At 41.4% G+C, this 24,521-nt stretch overlaps 1 protein-coding gene across 4 annotated transcripts in view; it reads left to right on the top strand.

Moving 5' to 3' along the window:
- Nucleotides 1-24,521, top strand: part of GPLD1 (glycosylphosphatidylinositol specific phospholipase D1) — a 68,076-nt gene that overhangs the window by 14,172 nt on the left and 29,383 nt on the right. For 2 of the 4 annotated variants that reach the window (XM_038005748.2, XM_038005750.2), the window contains 11 exons: nucleotides 348-426; nucleotides 4,041-4,138; nucleotides 5,105-5,215; nucleotides 6,652-6,700; nucleotides 7,369-7,423; nucleotides 12,422-12,529; nucleotides 12,757-12,784; nucleotides 12,877-13,016; nucleotides 16,876-16,941; nucleotides 19,215-19,335; nucleotides 22,992-23,131. In XM_038005748.2, the coding sequence (XP_037861676.2) occupies nucleotides 348-426; nucleotides 4,041-4,138; nucleotides 5,105-5,215; nucleotides 6,652-6,700; nucleotides 7,369-7,423; nucleotides 12,422-12,529; nucleotides 12,757-12,784; nucleotides 12,877-13,016; nucleotides 16,876-16,941; nucleotides 19,215-19,335; nucleotides 22,992-23,131 (995 nt within the window). Of the gene's footprint in view, nucleotides 1-347; nucleotides 427-4,040; nucleotides 4,139-5,104; nucleotides 5,216-6,651; nucleotides 6,701-7,368; nucleotides 7,424-12,421; nucleotides 12,530-12,756; nucleotides 12,785-12,876; nucleotides 13,017-16,875; nucleotides 16,942-19,214; nucleotides 19,336-22,991; nucleotides 23,132-24,521 lie in introns of those variants that run through there. The other 2 variants (XM_073005690.1, XM_073005691.1) reach the window with 2 other exon arrangements.

The raw sequence follows: 24,521 nt of genomic DNA, 5'->3' as shown, positions 1-24,521 counted from the left end.
GGTCAGTAAAACAATCTTAAGGCCTCAGGGAAACCCTGCTTTACTGGGTTGGCAGAGAAAATGAAAGAAAATGAAGTTTAAATAAGTGATTTCTGCTATTTCTTAATTAGCCTCTCTGTGTTTGGTAGGGAAGAATCTGAAGTTATATATTGTTGTGTGTTGTCTTGGATTATGTGTGAATTTTAATCATTTATTTACTTTATGCCTGCTTTCCTTCCTTCCTTTTTCCATTTCATTCCATCTATACCCCCATAGTTCTAGCATCTCATCACGGGAAATTGGTGGGGCCTGCACTCCTCAGGCTGTTGACTACTGCCCCCTAATATGTGTATTTTCCTGCTCTGCAGCTGTTACTAGAACACCAGGATGCATATCAGGCTGGAACCGTGTTTCCTGATTGTTTTTACCCTAGCATCTGCAAAGGAGGTAAGATGAAAGTTTGCAGACTGAATGAAGTCACTTTTACTTGGTTAATAGGAATAGCTATAACTTTAAAAATATATATGTATGTGTACTATATATTTTTAATTTTACAGTGTATTTTCCATTATTGTTGAGAACAATTTGTTTCCCAATAATATTGTTGGTTAATGACTTAGTTTACATAGTTGCATTTTCCATTTAGCTAAAACTGACCTGGTTAAGCATAGAAATTCTGAAAACTTTATTTTTTGGTGAAGACCTAAGTGGCACGGCAGAAGACATTTTGCAAGAGATCAAAAGGTCTGAGTTTGTGTTTCTTCCATATTAGCATGTGACCTTAAAAAAGTCACTTATGCACAGAATCTCAATTTTCATGTCTTGGTGAGGATAATGCCTGCCCTATCTCTTTACTTGATTGTCCTTGGCATTAATGCACAATATTTTGTCAAGTGCTATGCAAATCTCAGAGACTGTTATCTGTAAGAGTTAAAGAAAGAGGAAAGAAACATGAAAAGCAGCTTAACAGTCAAAGATAGATTTATTTTGGAGAAATAAACCTGAGAGGGGCTTCTGGCGGATTTTAGTCAGGAGCACTCTCTCTTACAGACTAAGAGTATTGATTGGTGAGAGAGCTTGGAATGTTTCTCTGTGGGGGAGAAGTTTATTGTAGGGTTGGAATGTCTCTAGTGGGAGGGGAGGTTATCTTGGGGCTGACATCTCTCTGTCTGAAGGGGAGGTTATCTTGGGGCTGGCACGTCTCTGGTTGGGGAGGGGTTTGGAATGTTTCTGATTGGAGATGTTATTTGTGGTTTATGGTTATGCTGACTCCACCCATTAGGCTGATGCCCTTTGGATTTAGGCAATTTTTGGTCAAGGTGGACTTAAAATGGCAGTTGTTGTCCAAGATGGCAATGCTCCTGCTCTGTCATTATCAGTAAACTAGTCTCATGGGTTGTATCAGTCAGACACCCAGCAGGACCCAGAAGTCACATTCAAACTGAGTAATTGGAGAGGAGTTTAGTAAGGGTACCATTTTCAAAGATATGGACAGGAGGTGAGGAATTACAAAAGATGGTTCAGGGGAGGGAGAGATTACTGGAACCGTGGAGAGAGAGAGAGCTGCATGAAGAGGACCACTTGATGAGAGCTGGACCTTCAGCTATGGGGCACAGCCAGCCCACTGTGACCCCACAGAAGGGGAGCTGGGAGAATACATACCCCAACTTCTATGTTTTCTTTTTCTCTGATCTGTCAGTTCTCTTTATTGGCCAAACCCAACCCAACCAAAGCCAGAGGGCCACGAAGCCAGTTGGAGCAGGTGACCTCAGAGTCACCCTACAGGGTACAGAAGGATGGGGAGTGGGTCTGGAAGGACAAATGGAGGCCTCCAGCACACTGGGTCCTTGTATAAACTGCTTCTGAGGTCTTGGGGGTCATCTACTATTATCCCATTCCTTTAATTCAGTGATGTCTTTGGGACTGAAATGAACTATTTGGGGCTCCTCACTCCTGTAGTTAGAATCCCAGACAGCTAAGCTTTTGTGTTTCTCATATTTATAAGTTTTGTTCTGTTTCCCTCTTAGTGTGTTAACTATCATTTCTCAATCCTATTATTTTGCCTGCATGTTATAGTTCTCCTTTCTAACCTATTATTTCTAATTCAGTACGTCCCAAACTGTATTCATGGGAGCTCTACTGTCCCTTGATAACTTCTGCAAAAAAGAAAAAGAAGAAAGGATATTTTTGTCCATTCAATTTGAGAAATATTGCTTATTGTACACCATTTTTAGAGACAGACAAAACCCACGCTAGCCAAGGTTCTGAGGAGAGTGGAAAAGGAATGTAAACTATTTAGCATTTTCCATTGTTTTCTACAGCAATAAATACTCTTCTGTGAGGAAAAGATTGAGACTGGTATATGACTAGTTACAGGGAATTTGTATAGAAATTCCACTTAGGTTTTTATGCATTTTTCCATATCTTACCTTGTCTCATACATACCTAATTCAACTGTAGTTTTGCTTTGCTTCTTTGATGATTCACTTTTATTGCATCTTTCAGAAGCACTTAGCTTTCTTAGATACTTAATTGCCAAAGAAAAAACACCTTTTTTTAAAAAAAAGTTATTTTAATATTTTTTAGAGACATTTTTAGAGACATAAATATTTTTAATATTTTCTTGCTCTATTGCCCAGGCTGGGGTGCAGTGGTGCAGTCACAGCCCATTACAGCCTCAAACTCCTGGCCTCAAGTGACCCTCCTGCCTCAGCCTTCTGAATAGCTGAGACTAAAGGTGTGTACAACCATACCTGGCTGATTTTTTATTTTATTTTTTAATTTTTGTAGAGATGGGATCTTGCTATGTTGCCCAGGCTAGTCTCAAACTCCTGGCCTCAAGGGGTCGTCCCACTTCAGCCTCCCAAAGGGTTGGAATTACAGGCTTGCACTACTGCACCCAGCAAAACTCTTCATTTGTATTAGTTTACCTAATATTGAATTAGCTTTTATAATTACAGTAACAAGGACATCTGGTTTAAACAGGATTAGAGTGGGTCTGGGTGACCCTTTGTGACCTATGGTATAGACAGGTAAGTTCAAGTCTCTGGGCAGTGGCTTGCCAGCTGTCAGCATCCAGCACGCCCTGGGGTACTTTCTTTTGCTTCCAGTCTGTAGGATTTACAGAGGGATCAGAAAGCTTCAGTTAATCTGGCAATTCGTTTAAGTTGAAGTTGTTCAAAAGAGCTACTGCTATATTTAATTCTGGAGTTTTACTGTATTCTGGAGAACAAGAATTGTTTAAAGCTTTATCTCTAGAAAAACTGTGGGCGCAAATCAAATGTCTTGGTTCTAACTTCTTTGAAAATCATTTTGGAAAAAAACTGATTTAAAATTGGTTCAGCATTTTTTACTTTAGGAACAGCATAGAAAAATTGAACTGAGGGATCTGAGCTCTGCAGTTTTGCTTTTAGTTACCCTTGTAACATTTGGCACTCCATGAGGCATTCGTGGCCCTTGGAGGTTTAGCACAGAGGCCAGTTCTGTCTTTCCTACCCCTCTTGTGGGAATAAAGAGCTACATGGGACACCCACTGGCCCACTCAAACGATGCTTGCATAAAATGCTCGCTGGGGTTCATGCCATTTTATAACAATTATTGTAAAATCAAATGCTTGAAAGCATATTAAATACCTGCTTTTATTTCTGTACTCTTAAGGAGGGTGACTGTGAGAGACAAGAAAAATATTTTTAAAACCCCACCAAATAAACAAAACCAAACTACAGCTTGTTTCCTTAGCTTTAGGGCACAGAAATGGAAACACTTTAGCCTCTATTCTAACCAGGTAGCCAGGCTTGCGATACTGTGAGCCAGTTCAGGCTTCCGTCCCTCTTACTGTAGGGCTCTTTTTAGTCATCAGGCAGACAGTACCATGCCGATTCCAAAATCTCAGCTGGCTCTTCTGTTTTGGAGGCTTCTTTTGAATGTTGACAGAAGAAACTGAGGGACATGGAGGGAAAGAGGAGAAGGGACACAGCAGCGCAGCGAGTGGTGGTGGAAGATTTGATTGGGACTCTCCAACTTTTAAGAGAGAATCCAGAGCCCTGCTTTTGTTTTGTCAGGAAAATTCCATGATGTGTCTGAGAGCACTCACTGGACTCCGTTTCTTAACGCAAGCGTTCATTATATCCGAGAGAACTATCCCCTTCCCTGGGAGAAGGTAGGCATGGTCCTCTAATCCTTGAAATATTTAGCACCAAACCTGCCGTGTAGTGTTTTTGCACCTGCGTTGACCCCATTCATACCACTCTGTAAGGGCTGCCCACCATTCTACCTTCAGTGTCATGCACATTGCTTGGACATAGTAGATGGCTAGATAATCCTTGAATTACTTATAAACACAGTTTGGGATATATCACTTCATCATTTTGCTCCAATAGTAATTAATCTTAAAGCACTTCCAACACATCATAAAACGTTTCCAAAAGTCTTTATGGTTTCGCGCGCGCGCGCGCGCGCGCGCGTGTGTGTGTGTGTGGTTTTTTTTGTTTTTGTTTTTTCAGACAGAGTCTCACTCTGTCGCCCAGGCTGAAGTGCAGTGGCGTGATCTTGGCTCACTGCAAGCTCCACCTCCCAGGTTCATGTCATTCTCCTGCCTCAGCCTCCTGAGTAGCTGGGACTACAGGCGCCCGCCACCGCGCCTGGCTACTTTTTTTTTGTTGTTGTTGTTTGTATTTTCAGTAGGGACGGGGTTTCACCATGTTAGCCAGGATGGTCTCAATCTCCTGACCTCGTAATCCACCCGCATTGACCTCCCAAAGTGCTGAGATTACAGGTGTGAGCCACTGTGCCCGGCGTGTGTGCGGTTTTTTATTTTTGAGACAGAGTCTTGCTCTGTCACCCAGGCTGGAGTGCAGTGCCGCAATTTCAGCTCACTGCAACCTCCGCCTCCTAGGTTCAAGCAATTCTTGTGTCTCAACCTCCTAACTAGCTGGGATTACAGGCGTGAGCCACTGCACCCAGTCTCTTACATGGTTTTTAATAACTAGAAACTGCAGTGTACTTGCCTGAAATTTTTTGTTAAGTCTCAATAACATAAATGAATTTCTATTTATTAAAACTTTTAATAGGATTGTTATTATAAAATCACCCAAACACACATGACTCTAATTTGCTTGTTTGGCAGGACACAGAGAAACTGGTAGCTTTCTTGTTTGGAATTACTTCTCATATGGTAGCAGATGTCAGCTGGCATAGTCTGGGCATTGAACAAGGATTCCTTAGGACCATGGGAGCTGTGAGTACAACGCTTTGTGGGGAATTACTTTATGGGAGTGATACTGTCACACCTAAGATCAAAACCTGACCGTTTTAGAAGAAAGGAAAATGTTAGGTTATTCAGACTTCTGCCCAAAGCGGTGTTTGGTTAGAGTCCCATCTTTTCCAGTTTGTTCCTTTTTTTTTCTTGAGATGGAGTTTCGCTCTGTCGCCAGGCTGGAATGCAGTGGTGTGAAGGTGCAATCTCAGCTCACTGCAACCTCTGACTCCTTGGTTCAAGTGATTCTCCTGCCTCATCCTCCTGAGTAGCGGGGATTACAGGCACGCGCCACCATGCTCAGCTAATTTTTATATTTTTAGTAAAGACGAGGTCTCACCATGTTGGCCAGCATAGTCTCGATCTCCTGACTTTCATGATCTGCCTGCCTTGGTCTCCCAAAGTGCTGGGATAACAGGCATGAGCCACCGTGCCCGGCCCAATTCATTTCTTTTATTCTTCTTGCCAACTGGGTAGATTCATCCACAACAGCAGAGTGGCTCGTGTGTACTGAAAACAGTAATAGATGTGATGTTTTGTCTTAGTCACAAAAATATTTGAGAAATCTTATCCTTTCTTCAAGCCGTGTATCTTAATAAGGATATGAATACCTGCCACTTAGTTCTATTTAAAAGTAATACTTCTACTTTACTGGACTTTTTCTCTTTCTTTTTAGCTTTCTATATGAAAATGTCGTGTCCTCAAACTGAAAATTGTGATCTTACCTGATGATTTTGCCTCTGGATGGCCCCCTAGTCCTTAATTTATGTTAATTACATTCTGTTAGAAGTTTCAACTTCAACTCAGAGATTTTTATATATATCCTATAAGGCAGAATTGTCTGTAGTAGCTTTATTACCAGACATATGTATCCAACTCAGCTACATATGTATATATGCACATATATATACACACACATATGTATACATATATATGTACACACACACATAAAGTTTTTTTCTTTTGAGATGGCGTTTCCTTCCTGTTGCCCAGGCTGGAGTGCAATGGCACAATCTCGGCTCACTGCAACCTCTGCCTCCCGGGTGCAAGTATTCTCCTGCCTTAGCCTCCCAAGTAACTGGCTGCCACAATGCCCGGCCAATTTTTTGTATTTTTAGTACAGATGGGGTTTCACCATGTTGGCCAGGCTGGTCTCGAACTCCTGACCTCAGGTGATCCACCTGCCTCAACCTCCCAAAGTTCTGGGATTACAGGCATGAGCCACCGCACCCTGCCTTTTTTTTTTTTTTTTTTTTTTTAAACTAATAAAATGTTAGTGTGAAAATTGAGTCTATCTATAATGCATCCTCAGCAGTCCATTGAGTTAGCTGTCATCTCCCACCACTTGCCTGATTGTGGGAGTAAGAGTTGGGACTACAATTTGTGATACACACCAGATGGTTCTCTTTCTTTCTCAGATTGATTTTCACGGCTCCTATTCTGAGGCTCATTCGGCTGGTGATTTTGGTACCGTTTATTTACATTTGCTTAATTTTCTCCTTGTGGTATAGTTCACTTATAATGACATCACCACCGTGCTTTAAATATGTGTGTCTTTAATATTTTGTCTGTTGCATGTATTTTCTATTTAATGTTGCAGTTCATACATAGTAGAGATGTACCTCATTTAACATAGAGATGTATTTCTAAAAACTTGTGTCTATATGTGTTTTTTTGTTAAAAAACTCTACATTTTGTTGTTGACATGTCTTAACTTTAGAAAAACTTTACTTATACATTGGGTTAAAATTCATTAGCTAGTGTCTTCCACTCTCCTAATACTTTAGCTTTATTAAATTCCACCTTTTGTCTGTAGTAGTAAATTACTTTTAAATATTTAAACTAGGTGGTGAATGGTGTTTATTAAAAGAAACCCTTATGGTAGATATTTCCTTAAAGTAAAACAAAAATCACCTTTGGTTATATGGCTAATTCTTTCTTAATGTATATGTTTCACTAAGATTTTTAAAAGATAATTTTTCTTTAAAAAAAAGCATGCCTTTACCTAAAACAATAAACAAAAACATGTAATAATGTGAAAAACTAATAATCTGACTTGTCAGACCTCATGTTGAAAGATGCATGCTGTGTTTGTCACTAATCCACCAAATGTCAATATTTTTTTCATACCCTAGGAGGAGATGTGTTGAGCCAGTTTGAATTTAATTTTAATTACCTTGCACGACGCTGGTAAGAGCAATGTACATTTAAATATGTGATATCTAAATGGCATTTAGAACCGACTCTTTTTCTTAGAAAATGTAACTTACAGTATAATTAGAAGTCTTCTGCACTGGTAAATTTTGAAAAGCAAAACTGCATATTAGCATAGTCTAAGTAGATTCTTTGAAAAATTGAATTCCACCCAATTTTGAATGGAGTTGCTGAGTCATAGTTTAACTTTACTTTTTCAAAATCATCATCTCACCTTATGCTCCCATCAGCTTTGTATAATCGTTCTGCTGCTTCTGCATTCTCCAATACTTAGTATTGTCCAGCTGTTAAAATTTTCCAGCCTGTTTGTGTGTAATGGTATCTCATTAAGGCTGCCATTTGAATTTCCCAGATTACTAATGAGGTCAAACTTTTCTTCAATTTTATGGATCATTTGTGTTTAATTTTAAGTGAAAACTTTTTCCAGTTTTCAGTCTATTTTTCTGTTGGGTTGCTTATCCTTTTTATTTATTTGTAAGTATTACATATTCTGGCTTCTACTGTCTTGTCAGTTTGTCACTTAATTGTTACAAATGTCTTTCACAGTTTGTGGTGTGTCTTCACTTACTTTATGGTGTATCTTGACAAGCAGAATTTGTTAATATTCATGTAGTTGAATATATCAGTTTTTCCTTTGTAATCTGTACTTCTGATGTCTTAAATCCATTCTTAGCTGGGTGTAGTGGCACAGTACGTGTAGTCCCAGCTACTCAGGAGGCTGAAGTGGGAGGATCACTTGAGCACAGGAGTTTGAGGCTTCAGTGAGCTATGACTGCACCACTGCACTCCAGCGCAGGCAACAGAGTGAGACTCTGTCTCTTAAAAAAAAAAAAAAAAAAAAAAAAAAAAAAGACACTTTGGGAGGCCAAGGCAGGCGGATCACGAAGACAGGAGTTTGAGACCATCCTAGCTAACATGGTGAAACCCTGTCTCGACTAAAAATACAAAAAAATTACCCGGTTGCGGTGACGGGCACCTGTAGTCCCAGCTACTCAGGAGGCTGAGGCAGGAGAATGGTGTGAACCTGGGAGGCGGAGCTTGCAGTAAGCCGAGATCGTGCCACTGCACTCCAGCCTGGGCAACAGAGTGAGATTCTATCTGAAAAATAAATAAATAAATAAATAAATAAATAAATAAAAAGAAAACCTTTCTACCTTGAGGGCAAATGGTTGTTCTTTTACATAGACTTCTAAAGCTTTTATAGTTGTGTTTCTTAGCTGTATATGTTTGATTTAACTGGAGTTAATTTTTTGTATGTTCTGAAATGTAAATAAATCTACTTTTATTTTTCCTCTGGAGATAATGGATTGTCCCAGAATGATTTATCAATAGTCTATTGCTTCCTTACTGATCTCCAATACCTTCTCTGTTTTAATTTCCTTTTTCTTTCTGTCTTGTGTATGTGTGTGTGTGTGTGTTTTTTTTTTTTTTTTTTGAGCAGTCTAGCTCTGTCGCTCAAGCTGGAGTGTGGTGGTGTGTAATCTTGGGTCACTGCAACCTCCAACTTCCAGGCTCAAGTGATCCTTCCACCTCAGCCTCCACCTGGCTAATTTTTTAATGTTTTGTAAGAGATGGAGTCTTGCCATGTTGCCCAGGCTGCTCTTGAACTCCTGGGCTCAAGCGATCTGACTACCTTGGCCTCCCAAGTGTTGGGATTACAGGTGTGAGCCACTGCACCCCCTTTGGGTTGTAAATTAAAATAGTATGTGTATGTACGGGTCAGTGTCTGGGCTTTCTGTTGTGTCCTTTTGGTTCCTGAACAATACTGATTATTTTATTTGCTATAGCTTTATAATAAGTCTTGGCCTCTGGTAGGGCAGATCTTTTAACTAGTCCTTTTTCTTCAAAAGTACCCTGCCTATTCTTTGCCTTTGTTCTTTCAAATAAGATTTAGGCTGAAGTTGTCATGTTCCAAGAAAAAGTTTGCTGGAATTTTGATTAAGTGTTCATTGAATCTAGAAATGAATTGGAAAATTAACAGTTTTGAAATATTGAGGCCAGGCATGGCTGCTCATGCCTGTAATCCCAGCATTTTGGGAGGGCGAGGCAGGTGAATCACCTGAGGTCAGGAGTTTGAGACCAGCCTGGCCAACATGGTGAAACCCTATCGCTACTAAAAATACAAAAATTAGCCTGGTGTGATTGCATGCACCTGTAATCCCAGTGACTCAGGAGGCTGAGGCAGGAGAATCACTTGAACCTGGGAGGTGGAGGTTGCAGTGAGTTGAGATCATGCCATTACACTCTAGCCTGTGAGACAAGAGCAAAACTCCATCTCAACAACAACAACAAATTACCACTTAAATAAAAAAATTTGTAAGGTGTAAGTAAGATAGCATCACTATTTATTTCTTTACTTTTTATCAGGTTGATCTACTGATTATTAAGAGAGAAATTAGTTTTAAAAGTCTCCCCTATGAGAGTGGATTTTTCAATTTCTTCTAGTTCTGTCAAAGTTTGCTTTGCTATATAGATTTTGAAGATATATTGTTAGGTACATTCAATTTCAAAAGGATATCTTGTGAACTGGGCTTTTTATTGTGAGGCAGTAACCCTCTTTATCTCTAATAATAGTTACTGCATTAGAGTCTCCTTTATCAGATATGACTGGAGTTATACTGGTCATGTTTGGTGATATTCATGGTGCTAGAATAAGTAGGCTCAAGTTAAGAGCCGCCGAGATCATGCCACTGCACTCCAGCCTGGATGACAGGGTGAGACTCCAACTCCGTCTCAGACAAACAAACAAACAAACAAAACCATCCAGGTTCCAAACCTAAAGTGTAGGGTGTGGCACATGTTCTCAGGGCAAAAGCTGGTTGTCCCATTTGCTTACCTCCCAGGATTTTTTTGTTTCTAGTTGTTTTTGGTCTTTGAAAAATTTCTGCTGTCCTGCTAGCTTGGTGATTCATTTAAAAAAATATTTTTTGTTATTTTGTCTGACCTTTTAAGCTATTTTCATTGGGAATGCCATTCTAGCGCTCTTATAAAATAAAAAATGAGTCTCTCAATTGTGTCTTTTACCTACTAAAAAAAAACCTACTGAAATTAGATTTTGTTGGTTGTGATTTTTATCTTGCTTATTCTGAGAATTTTTAAATTAAAAGATGATTCAGTGTAAATCTGATTTTTAAATGCTGCTCTTTCCAACTGAAATAACTAATATTTGTGAACCAAAAGCCTGATTTAGAATTCTCTTCATTGCTTTATACTGTAAACCAAGAAGTATCTGAGACAAGTCTCAATCAATTTAGGGGGTTTGTTTTGCCAAGATTAAGGACACACCCATGACACAGCCTCAGGAGATCCTGATGACATGTGCCCAAGGTGGTTGGAGCACATCTTGGTTATCTATACATTTTAGGGAGACATGGGACATCAATCAATATATGTGAAATGGCTGTTGGCCAGTTAGCTCAGTTGATTAGAGTGTGGTGCTAATGACACCAGGGTTGCGGGTTCAGTCCCCTTACAGGTTAATTGTTTTGGCCAGGCATGGTGGTGCATGCCTGTAGTTTCAGCTACTTGGGAGGCTGAGGCGGGAGAATTGCTTGAACTTAAAGGGTGGTGGTTGCAGTGAACTGAGATTGCACCACTGCACTCCAGCCTGGGTGACAGAGTGAGACTCCATCTCAAAAAAAAAAAAAAAAATTAAATAGCTAAAATGTCCATTGGTTCAGTCCAGAAAGACGGGACAACTCAAAGCGGGGGAGGAGGCTTCCAGGTCATCGTAGATACAAGACATTCTTCCTGGTTTCCAATTAGCCTTTCACTGAATATACAATTTACAGGAATAGTGTTACTTATGCTGTAGTCTGGTTTAGTGAAACAATTAGGCCAAGGAAGCAATCAGATATACATTTGTCTCAGGTGAGCAGAGGGATGATTTTTGAGTTCTGCCTGTCCTTTGCCCACAGGAATTTCCTTATAGGCAAATTGTGAGGGAGGTATGTAGTTTTTTAATCTTCTAATTCCTTGTAGGCAAATTGTGAGGGAGGTATGTAGTTTTTTAATCTTTTAATTCCTTGTAGGCAAATTGTGAGGGAGGTATGTAGCTTTTTAATCTCACTTAGAAATAGATTGGGAGGGCCCGGTGCGGTGGCTCACGCCTGTAATCCCAGCACTTTGGGAGACTGAGGCGGGTGGATCACCTGAGGTTCGGAGTTCGAGACCAGCCTGACCAACATGGAGAAACCCCGTGTCTACTAAAAATATAAAATTAGCCGGGCGTGGTGGCACATGCCTGTAATCCCAGCTACTCGGGAGGCTGAGGCAGGAGAATTGCTTGAACCCAGGAGGCGGAGGTTGTGGTGAATGGAGATTGCACCATTGCACTCCAGCCTGGGCAACAAGAGTGAAACTCCGTCTCCAAAAAAAAAAAAAAACAAACAAAAAACAAAAAACCACACACACAGGAATAGATTGGGAGGCAGGTTTGCCCTATGCAGGTTCTGAGATTTATTGTCCTTTCACAATACTTTTATACTTTGTTATAGTTTTTTGTATACTTTGTATACTCTGAAATTAAGATGTCAGGGTGAAGAGGTGTTTTTATAATAGTGTTTTAAAAATAATTTTTCTTTTCAATTCAACTTGAAACAATGAAAATACTTTAAATTACTTCTATAAAGAACTCTGAATTCACAAAATTAACCACTCCTTTTGTTTGTTACAGTTTCCAATCTGAGTATACCTACATAAATGTTTGATTAAGTTTCCAGTTGTTTGCTCTTCATCATTGGGCCAATTATTTAGCTTTTCTGTGCCTTAATCATTTCTTCTTATGTAAAATGGGAATGTGATAGCACTAACCACCTGATGTCATTGCTAGGATTAAATAACTAGTACATATAAAGACTTTTACATGGTGCCTGGCACAAGATAATCATGGAATAACTGGTAGCTGCTGCTGCTGCTGTTACTATTTTCAGCTTCAGAATCAAAACAACTCAAACATTATTCTGCATTTTTCAGGTATGTGCCAGTCAAAGATCTACTGGGAATTTATGAGAAACTCTATGGTCGAGAAGTCATCACTGAAAATGTAATTGTGGATTGTTCACATATCCAGTTCTTAGAAATGTAAGTGTAACTCAGAGGACAATCTGCAGCTGATTTTGTTGTGACTTCCTTAGCACAGTTTTTATGTTTTTGTTTCCTGAGACTGGATTTCGGATTTATGGATTCTGCTTATTCAAAGGCAGTTGCAGGACAGTGGATAAGGATGGATGGAACTTTTTCTTCGTTATTTGTTTCATTTCTCTGTTAGAAACTGCAAGTCACAGCCAAAATTATTGTTTATGTTGCAGGTATGGTGAGATGCTAGCTGTTTCCAAGGTAACGTCTTCATTCTTCCCAGTCTTAAAGGATTATAAAGATACCAGGAATAGTACCGTATGTATTTTATTTTTTCTTTCTCTCTGCCGTAGTTATATCCCTCTTACTCTACAAAGTCCCCGTTTTTGGTGGAACAATTCCAAGAGTATTTTCTTGGAGGACTGGATGATATGGCGTTTTGGTCCACTAATATTTACCATCTAACAAGCTTCATGTTGGAGAATGGGACCAGGTGAATTCATATTCCATTTCTATTACCAATCAGTCCCTGCCTTTTTACCCCATGCCCCAACATAACTCTCAGGTTTTTCAACTGATCACATACAAACAAAACAAAATAATCTCATGAAGTGCTTTCTTAACCTATTCAAAGAGGTAAAGAATGGAAACTCAGTAATCGTATAAACCCGGCTGGTTCCCATCCAGTTGGCTTGGTTGATGCCACTTGTGTTTTAGAAATAGAGAGACAGTTATTGCAAAATTTGGGGTCTGTGAGAAATGGCTCAGCCAGGCAGGAATCAGTCTCCATAGGTGTGCTCCATTTGTTTCTTTCTTTTTATTTTGAGACAGTCTTGCTCTGTTGCTCAGGTTGGAGTACAGTGGCACGATCTTGGCTCACCGCAGCTTCTGCCTCCCAGATTCAAGGGAGTCTCGTGCCTCAGCCTCCTAATCACCCGGGACTGCAGGTGTGCACCACCATCCCTGCCTAAGTTTTTTGTATTTTTAGTACAGATGGAATTTCACCATATTGGCCAGGCTGGTCTAAAACTCCTGGCCTCAAGTGATCCACCTGCCTTGGCCTCCCAAAGTGCTGGGATTACAGGTGTGAGCCACTGTACCTGCAGGTCCCAGAGTGGCTGTGTTCTTGCTGTAGCCAGCAGCAGTGATGTGGTGACACACCTCTCCACCCTGACTACACTCTCAGGGTTTGAGGGTGTCAAAGGATGCCTCACCTAATACTAAAAAAAAAGAAACAGAAGCAAACAGAGCCAGAGCTACATACCCCCGCCACACACTCCAACACAAAATGAAAACTAAATGCATTTGTAAAACATTCTGTAGAAATTTGACATCTAGCCCAGATGGGATAGCTGCTGAACCTCCAGTTCCTTTTCTTCCCCTAAGCATGCTCAGGACAAGTGTTAATCATAAACTCAGCCCAAATATAGATCAGGCACACTGTGATTGTCCCCACTTCTAGCTGTAGTAGATCATTAGACTCTCACAGAGTCTTACACCACCCCTAGATCAGAGGGAGCCAAGGTTCTTCTGATAACCCATTTCTTTATTTTTCTTTTCTTTTTTTTTAAGAGCACATGTGTTTTTGTTTTTTATTTTTGAGATGGGGTCTTGTTCTGTCACCCAGGCTGGAGTGCAGTGGCACGATCTCAGCTCACTACAACCTCCACTTCCTGGGCTCAAGTGATTCTTGTGCCTCAGCTTCGAGTACCTAGGACCACAGGCTCACACCACTGCACCGGGCTAATTGTAGTTTTGGTGGAGATAGGGTTTTCCCATGTTGCGCAGGCTGGTCTCCACTTCCTAAGATCCAAGTGATCCACCCACCTCGGACTCCCAAAGTGCTGGGATTACAGGCATGAGCCACCACGCCTGACTGGAGAACCCATTTCTTTTTTTTTCTTTTTTCTTCTTCTTCTTTTTTTTTTTTTTTTTTTTGATACAGAGTCTCTCTCTGTCGCCCAGGCTGGAGTGCAGTGCATGATCTCGGCTGACTGCAACCTCCGCCTCCCGGGTTCAAGTGATTCTCCTGCCTCAGCCTCCCGAGTAGTTGTGACTGCAGGCACACACCACCACATCCAGCTAATTTTTGTATTTTTAGTAGAGACAGAGTTTTGCCATGTTCGTTGGCCAGTCTGGTCTCGATCTCCTGACTTTAAGTGATCCACCTACCTCTGCCTCCCAAAGTGCTGAGATTATAGGCATGAGCCACTATGCCTGGCCCAGAGAACCCATTTCTGACCATACTGTTGGACTTGGAGCCTCTCCCTACTGCTGACCTGAACCAGGTTGAGATGTGGGTGTCGCTAGGAAGCACGGGGCAGCCCCTGAATCAGGGAAAGGGCAGAGTGGGAAGCTTAGGCTGTACCACCAGCAGTGGGAAAGAGGGTTCTCTGGGCAGGACCTGTGCCTGGGAGACTGTTCCAGGTCAGGATCGTAGCAGAGTTTGCTGTTTGTAAGTTGGAATGGCCTACAGAATGTAGGTCTGGAATATTATACTGGGTGATGATCCTTTACCCGTATGAACATTTGCTAGTATCCAAACAATGTTAACCATGATTATGTGTTGTGTTGATTTGAAACAAAATTCCCTTTGATGACAAATTTGACCTTAGCTTGGTACATAATAAACTTGCTTTTAACACTCAGTGAGTAACAATTTGGCAGGGATAGCAATCTCATATGAATGCCACTTTTAATAGTGAAATAAACCTCAACTGAAATCCCCAAGCTATCCTGTGGACGTGGGTTTTTAGGTGCATACTGCTATGGTTGTACAGAATTTAAGAGATCTGCCACTCACTACTGAGTTATCTGGAACAAGTTGCTAAACCTTCCAAAATCTTATTTCCTCACCTGTAAAATTGGGACAGCAATACTATTTTCATCATAGGATTTTTGTGAGGAGTAAATTAGATCAGTCATGTAAAGGGTTTAGCATAGAGTAAGCACTTACTAAGTGTTGGTTACTATTATTATTATTAGAAGGAAGCAAAGTTTATATTGGAAGGACCCATAACATATGGGCATGTCTGAGTGATTGACCTGCACTTATTTGTTTTTTATAATCCAAACTGGAAAACATTTTTTGGTGTTCATTTTTGATTTGGTTCTCCAAATAGCTAAGGAAAGCTATATAGCTGGACCTTATTCTTTCATTAGGAAAAGATAATAGAGAACATATTTCTTGTCTCTTGATCTCTGTTCTAATTTACCAAGGTATAAAATTCCATGAGTTGATTGCTTCTTTGCATGCATATACAAAGAAAGATTCATCAGAATTTATGAAAATTTATGGGAAATTCAGAGAAGTCTCCAAAAAGAGACAACACAAAAAAATTCATAACAGAAAGGAAAACACATATATGCTCATATTAACAGGCATTTCCCAGCTTACTAATGACAGGTTATCTTCCAAAACTCACATATGTTATTTGGAACTTACAGTATATTTTCCCAAAAAAGCAATGAAATAGTGGTAGTTACATTCCCAGCCAGAACTCTACTCACCTCAAACTCTATTTGAAAGTACAGTGCTAACACCGCGAGGCTGCCTTCTGCATCCTGTGGTGGAGAAGAAAAGGTTCAAAGAGAGAACCTTTTCCTCAGCTCAAACCTGGCTAGAGAAATGTTTTGGTAGGAAGAGTTTGCCTTCAGCTTTTTCCCACCTCCTTTTGGAATTCCTTTTTCAGCAGCTAATTTTCCTCATCCCTACACTCCACATTACTTCTGTATTACGCCAGCCTCCCTCAGTGACCTCCATACAGATCTTTTTAAGATAGTCTTCATTCCAGAATACTCTTCTTATGTTAATACCTACTTCCTCAATGCTTCTGTTCAGTGTTGGGGGAGAGCCTCCCCCAATGTAAGAGTTTATCTCTTACATTCTCAGAAGCTTTTTCACTTGTAAAAGGGGATCCTTCACTAGCTATTTAATTATTGAAGTTATGGATTTTTTAAAAGAAATGAAATGGAGAAATTCTGACACATTTAGGCATAAATGTGTATAATTGGGCCGAAGGTGACATAATTGGGAACCAGTTTTGATCGCAGTCTCAAATTCTGAGATATTTTGTGTTAGCGTGGAACAGCTCAGCAGGTGGAGCAGGGAGGGAAGAGAAAGGCTGAGTCTGGGGTGACTGGCAGTGTGGGGCTGCCTGGATTACCATGATAGTGACAGCCGTCAGCCTATCCACCCTCTCTGGGAGAACATGGGCTCTTACTTGGTCCTGTTTGGCTAGATGATGAATACTGTAAGCCTTTGGGAGATGATTGAAGCGCACTACTGATTCTCGGTAAAATTCATGCTTGTGAAGTAGACAAATGCCTAATTCATTTGACTGTTTCCCCAGTGACTGCAACCTACCTGAGAACCCTCTGTTCATTGCATGTGGTGGCCAGCAAAACCACACCCAGGGGTAAGTGGATTCCAACATTGTTCGTAGAAAAAGGACATCTCACCTGAAGGGGATCCCCTATAGAGGTTGAGAACATGGGATTTGTTGAGAGACAGCTGTAGGTTCAGCTTCCAGATTTGTCACTTGCAGCTGTGTGATTTTTAAAGAAGCTGCTTGATTTTTGGAGCTATAGCTTCCTCCTTTTGCAAAATGGAAAAAACACATCAGCACTTTCAGAATTATGGTGTGGATGACATGCAGTGGTGGATGTAAAGCAATTTGCACATACTGAGTTGCTCATTAAATGGTAGGTAGTGGCTGGGCACAGTGGCTCATACCTGTAATCCTAGCACTCTGGGAGGCTGAGGCAGGAGGATCCCTTAAGTCCAGGAGTTCAGGACCAGACGCGGCAACATAGTGAGACGCCTATATCTACAAAAAAATGAACAAAATTAGCCAGGCGTGGTAGTATGTGCCTGTAGTCCCAGCTACTTGGGAGGCTGAGGTGGGAGGATTGCTTGAGCCTAAGAGGTTGAGGCTGCAGTGAGCTGAGATCACGCCAATGCATTCCACTGTAGGCAACAGAGTGAGACCCTGTCTCAAAGAAAAAAGAAATGTAGTTAGTATTATTATAACTATCAATATTATTGTCTTACACATAAACTTTACCCCGATTTTACCATGAAAATGTATTTATCAGTGAGACAGTGTGGGGAGAAGCCCTCTGTGGTAAGGGCCAGAGGCCTGATTTGTATTTTAAGAAATGATATTTTCTGCTGGAGTCAGGTACCAACCACTAGTCATTTATGCATTCATTTAATAAGTTATTAATAATATAAATACGTGTATATTTATTAATAAAATATAACAATAAAATAATACAAACAATAAAATATCATTTTTTAATCAATGGGTGCCAGGAACTGGTTCAGGCACTAGAGATATCATTGTGAACAAGACAGAAACAGTTCTTGCTCTCAGGTATATGGCCTGGAAAGTACTAAACAAGTAATTGTGGACTTTGTTAAGTGTTAGGAAGAAAAAATGCAAGGTGCTCTGGGGATTTGCCACAGAGCGTCCTGGCATGGGCACAGGAGAGCTCTCCTTGAAGAAGTGATGGCTTAACTGAGATATTTAAGGATGGTCAAGAGTGAGATACTAAAAAATAGAGTATTGCGATGAAAGGTGCTGAGAGGAATGATCTTAGCACTTTGGAAGAATGAAAATTACACAGAAAGGGCTCAGTGAAGTCCTCATTGTTTGTTCTATTTGAATTGGATAAGGTTTATTGTTTTTTTTTTCTCCTAGCAAACCATTCCTTCAACATACTTTTGTTGTTTTTTAATCACATTGGACACCTTTTGATTAGGCTTGCAGTCTTTCTTCCGGTTGTCAGAACCCTGACACTAGTTGGTGTTGTGCCCAGGGCCCTGTCACTTACGGCTGTTGTCCACTCCCTACTTCAGTCATTTCCGAAGCCTCTCTGGCTCCCTGAGTCATCTGCTTTATGGCTGGTTGACATATCTGAATGTGAAAATGTATTTTTATTGTATAATTAATTCTAGCATGTCTTTGAAGATAAATCAGTGTGCTGGCTGGGCGCGATGGCTCGCGCCTGTAATTCCAGCACTTTGGGAGGCCAAGGCAGGTGAGGCTGAGCTCAGGAGTTCGAGCCCAGCCTGGCCAACATAGTGAAACCCCATCTCTATTAAAAATACAAAAAAATTAGCCGGGTGTGGTGGTGCATGCCTGTAGTTCCAGGCTACTCGGGAGGCTGAGACAGGAGAATTGCTTGAACCCAGGAGGCAGAGGTTGAGTGAGCCAAGATCGCGCCACTGCACTCCAACCTGGGTGACAGAGCAAGACTCCGTCTCAAATAAATAAATAAATATAAATCAATCAATCAATCAATCAATCAGTATGCCTACATACCAGTTTCCCCACCAGCTGACACCTGTTTCTTTCCCTTTTATGTGAAATGTTGAAATATCTACTTTTTTCATAATCTGGAAAGAATTGAAGCTTTTTACTCCTACCATAGAGCTCTGATATTATAGGAAATATTTTTTCTAAGGATAGGCTTTTAAGCCTTAGAAATGTGTTTACTAAAAGATTTCGTGAAATGAAGATTTTTCAAAAATTTTGTTTTCTGTGTTGCTCCTTCAGCCTTCTGATGTTAAAATTCTGTAGTCTTTTAACCTGTGATTAACATGACTATATTCTTCAGCTCAGTTTTTCAGGGGACTAATTGTTTTCTCATTTGTAACCAGTTTATTCCTCTTTGTCTTCAACAGCTCGAAAATGCAGAAAAATGATTTTCACAGAAATTTGACTACATCCCTAACTGAAAACATTGACAGGAATATAAACTATACTGAAAGAGGAGTGTTCTTTAGTGTAAATTCCTGGACCCCGGTAAGAATTTTCTGCTCTAAGTTGGGGAAGAGGAATGCTGCTTCTTGAGATACCTTGTTTTGCTGAGTCCCTGGGTATTTATTTGTCCATTGAAAGTTACCTGTGGTGGGGTGTGGTGGCTGGAAGGCTGAGGTGAGAGGATCCCTTGAGGCCAGGAGTTTGAGACCTGTCTGGGCAACATAGCAAGACCTTGTCTCTACAAAAATAAATAAATTAGCTGGGTGTGATGGCTGTGCCTGTTGTCACAGCTGCTTGGGAGGCTAAGGCAGGAGGATTGCTTGAGCCCAGGAGTTCGAGGCTACAGTGAGCTATGATCATGCCAGTGCACTCCAGCCTGGGCCTAAGCATGTGCCAGGCCAGCAAGTGCTCTTGGCATCCATATGTGGTTTGTTCTGAAGATGCCCTGAGTCTGCACCTCAGTGGTCTCTGTCAAGTCAAGAGGACCCTGGGCACCCAGGCCAGTCCTTCTTTGGATTTAGTCCCAAAGGTGTTCACAATGTTGAAGGCTCACTTTGCATAGCCCCATTGTGTATGAAATTCATCAACGAAGTTATCTGTTAGGACACTGTACTGGGGGATATAAAATGAAAGACAAATGAACTCTGACCCTTAAAAAAGTTCAGTCTAAAAGGAGTGATAAATACAAAAATAACCATTATGTGAGTAGACTGCAACACATACCACGGTGAGGTAAGGGGATCGTTGGGTAGCAGGAAGAAAGGGTGTGGTAGCTCAATCTTGTAATGCCAGCACTTTAAGTGGCTGAGGCAGGTGGATTACTTGAGCTCAGGAGTTTGAGACCAGCCTGGGTAACATAATGAGAACCTGTCTCTACAAAAAAATAACAAAAAGTTAGCTGGGCGTGATGGTGTGCACTTCTAGTCCCAGCTATTCCGGAGGCTGAGGTGGGAGGATTGCTTGATCCTGGAAGGGAGAGGTTGCAGTGAGCTGAGGTTGCACCACTGCACTCCAGCCTGGGTGCTAGAGTGACACCCTGTCTCAAAAAAAAAAAAAAAAAAAAAAAAAAAAAAACGGGAGAGAAGCTTCACCTTGGAGGCTATCAGACAGAGAAGGCTTCTTGGAGGAGGGGACATTCAAGTTAGGCCTTGGACAGTAGATAGTATTTCATCAGTGAGAGTACATTTCTGTTAGTGGAGTGGGAAAGTTTCAGGTGTTGGGAAATCTGAGTAGTTGTATTTGCCTGGAGCACAGGACAAGGAATATGAGTTACTGTGAGAGGCTTAGGAAGCTAAGTAGGCATTGGACTGTAGTGGGCTCTTAATGTCAGAAGGATTTAGACAACTTTGTGAATGGGGTCTCTGGGAATTGGGGAAGGGCCTGGTTTAGGTTTAATGCTCTGCTGTCACTGCCTTAAAATTCTTAACAATTTTTTTTTTTTTTTTGAGACAGAGTCTTGCTCTGTTGCCCGGGCTAGAGTTCAGTGGCACCATCTCAGCTCACTGTAACCTCTGCCTCCTGGGTTCAAGCAATTCCCTGCCTCAGCCTCCTGAGTAGCTGGGATTACAGGCACCCGCCACCATGCCCGGCTACTTTTTGTATTTTTAGTAGAGACGGGGTTTCGCCATGTTGGCCAGGCTGGTCTTGAACTCCTGACCTTAGGTGATCCACCCACCTGGGCCTCCCAAAATGCTGGGATTACAGGCATGAGCCACTGCCCCTGGCTTTAACAATTTTTAACAAAAGGCTGCATGTTTTAATTTTGCCCTCGTCTCCTTAAATTATGTAGCTGGTCCTGAATCAGGGAGGGGGACCTCTCTCAAAGCACATGTCATTTTGTCTTGCCATATTTGGATTTTCTCCTTTCAAAAAAATGAATTTTCTGAGGAGGGACTATGTTCCCAGTGTCTGTCATGGTGCCTGGCATACAGTAGGAGCTGATTAATAGCTTGCTAGATGAATGAGCAAGTCAGAGGTGGGCTTTAGGATGAAGCAATCTATGCATGGCCTGCCAGTGAGATTAGAATGGGCAAAGCAGAAGGTATAGTCGTGCCTGAAAGATCCTCAGACCCTGTACTTTCCCAGAGCCTGAGCCATCTGGCCTGCCTTAACGCTCTGAGCCAATTGAGCTCTGCTTTGGAGCAGACCTAGGAAGTCTTGTTTGGTCTCATGTCACCCTTGGGCAGATTTAGAGTTGTGTCCCCTTAACTTGGATGGATCTAGTATCTGGTCAGCTTGTTCAGGGCCATTCTAGTTTGTGCTTTTGTCTCTGCAATAACTGCATTAAGAACCATTCAACATCTCAAGCTGAGTGGCTTGTTGTCACCCAAATTCTCTGGCATATGGCTCTTAGCACTCTACATGTGACCTCTCATGCCTGCCTGGCAGCAAATACAGTCGCATCTCAACTTGGGTGTGGTTTGGAGGATATCTTGTTTTTTTTGTTTTGGTTTTTGAGACGGAGTCTTGCTCTGTCACCCAGGCTAGCATGCAGCAGCACAATCTCAGCTCACTACAACCTCCATCTCCCAGGTTCAAGTGATTTTCCTGCTTCAGCCTCCCAAGTAACTGGGACTACAGGCGCCCACCACCACGCCCAGCTAATTTATATATTTTTAGTAGAGATGGGGTTTCACTATATTGGCCAGGCTGGTCTTGAACCCCTGACCTTGTGATCTGCCCACTTCGACCTCACAAAGCGCTAGGATTACGGGTGTGAGCCACCATGCCTGGCAGGTCTGGAGGATATCTTTGGCATCCTGGTGTTGTTCCAGTTTGTTTGTTTGTTAAAAATATATACATATATACATATACAATTAAAGTTCTAGATTGAAAGGACTTGTTCTTTTTGTTGTTGTTGAGACAGAGTCTCATTCTGTTGCTCAGACTGGAGTGCAGTGGTGAGATCTCAGCTCACTGCAACGTCAACCTCCTGGGTGCAGGTGATCCTCCCAGTACAGCCTCCCAAGTCGCGGGGATTACAGGCACGCTTCACCACCCTCGGCTAATGTTTTGCATTTTTTGTTGAGATGGGGTTTCTCCATGTTGCTCAGGCTGGTCTCAAACTCCTGGGCTCAAGTGCTCCTCCTGTCTCAGCCTCCTAAAGTGCTAGGATTACAGGTGTGAGCCACTGCAGCTGGATAGATTTGTCTTTTAAAAAATTTTAGTCCACCGGGCATGGTGACTCATGTCTGTAATCCCAGCACTTTTGAGGGAGCCAAGGCGGGTGGATCGCTTAAGGTCAGGAATTCGAGACCAGCTTGACCAACATGGTGAAACCCCATCTCCACTAAAATACAAAAATTAGCTGGATGTGGTGGCAAGCACCTATAATCCCAACTTCTAGGGAGGCTGAGGCAGGAGAACTGCTTGAACCCAGGAGGCGGAGGTTGCAGTGAGTTGAGATCGTGCCACTACACTCCAGCCTGGCGACAGAGCGATAACTCTTTCTACCCATGCTGGTCCCAGCCTCTTGGGCTATAACTCTACTGTCCCTCAGCATAAGTTGGGGGTATGATTTCACTATCCTAATTGCCTGTCCTAAGTGATCTTACTTGCTGAAAGGAACTAATGTTGTATTGTTTAGCACTTCTAAAAACTCATTTCCTTTACACAAGTTCAGTATTTTGGACAAGAAACAGTAGCTTTGTTGATTATGCTATGTGTCTTTACTTTCTGTAATGATTCTTTTATTTCAGGATTCCATGTCCTTTATCTACAAGGCTTTGGAAAGGAACGTAAGGACTATGTTCATAGGTGGCTCTCAGTTGTCACAGAAGCACATCTCCAGCCCCTTAGCATCGTACTTCTTGTCATTTCCTTATGCGAGGCTTGGTTGGTACGTATAAGTTTATCTAACTTGTGAATGTTTTCTGCAGTATTAATTTTATTCAGTCATTCTGCAACTGTATTTTATTTTATTTTATTTTATTTTTGAAACAGAGTCTCACTTTGTCACCCAGACTAGAGTGCAGTGGCTTGATCTTGGCTCACTGCAACCTCTGCCTCCCAGGTTCAAGTGATTCTCTGCCTCAGTTTCCCAGTAGCTGGGATTTACAGGTGCGTGCCACCACGCCTGGCTAATTTTTATATTTTTAGTGGAGACAGGGTTTCACCATGTTGGCCAGGCTGATCTCGAACTTCCGGATTTAAGTGATCCTCCCGCCTCAGCCTCCCAAAGTCCTGGGATTACAGGCATGAGCCACTGCGCCCAGCCCTCTGCAACTGTTTTAAATGGCGCTTGGTAGCACCTTGTTTGTCAATCAATTCATCATCAACAAAAGTGTTAATTTATTTGATTTACAATTTTTTTTTTTCTGTACTAGAGATGGGGTCTTGCTGTGTTGCCTAGGCTGGTCTTAAACTCCTGGGCTCAAGCGATCTACCTGCCTCAGCCTCCCAAAGTGCTGGGATTACAAGCATAAGCCACTGCACCTGACAAAAGCATTAACTTAATGGTTAAGTTATTGTAACAATGAAATGATCTCCTTACACTTTGTCAAATATGTTTAAATACAAGGAACTTTTGGTTTCCTAAATAATCACAACAATAAAGGATTATTTCATGGAATTTTTGTAAAGCTCTGATGTTCTTGGAGATATATTCTTACAGATTTCTTTTGTAATCTAATAACATTAGAAGGTTGTAAGCCAATAGCTGTTATAGTGATTTAAATATTGTAACTTCATATGGTAAAAGCTGGTATACCATGACACTTTTATAAAGAGAAAGTTAGGAATTCCTCTGATTTTAAAATTCAGCCAAAACTAAGCCCCCCAAAATAAATAAATAAAAACAAAACAAAAAAACAACAAGAACATACAAAACTAAGCCCAAGTATATAAAAGTGACCATTTTCTGGAAGTTTGGATGAAGGCTTTTTAAAAAAAAATCACACTCCTTAATTCCAAAGGGCATCACATTTCCTTGGCACAATTTCCTGACTGTCCTTCCTTTCGGGGCCTCTGTGCATTTAGCTCTAGTGCAGGAGACTGGGAGGTGAATGCTGTCTTTACTGTTTGTTCACTTGTGTGTAATGGCTCTTCTTGGCTACCTCCCTGAAAGATCCAAAAGGCCTCCAGCTGGGCTGGCAGCTACACAAGCACAGCCAGCCACAGGGGCATCCCTAGGGCCATTACTGGCCAGCATTGAGCCTCCAAAGTGCAGAGAACAGCAGTGGATCCACTGGAGTGTCTGCCCCTCCCACCAGGTATCACAGCCTTAAACA

Source organism: Chlorocebus sabaeus, chromosome 17 (genome assembly GCF_047675955.1).
Source record: "Chlorocebus sabaeus isolate Y175 chromosome 17, mChlSab1.0.hap1, whole genome shotgun sequence".
Lineage (NCBI taxonomy): Eukaryota > Metazoa > Chordata > Mammalia > Primates > Cercopithecidae > Chlorocebus > Chlorocebus sabaeus.
This window is presented reverse-complemented; position numbering and strand designations above follow the sequence as displayed.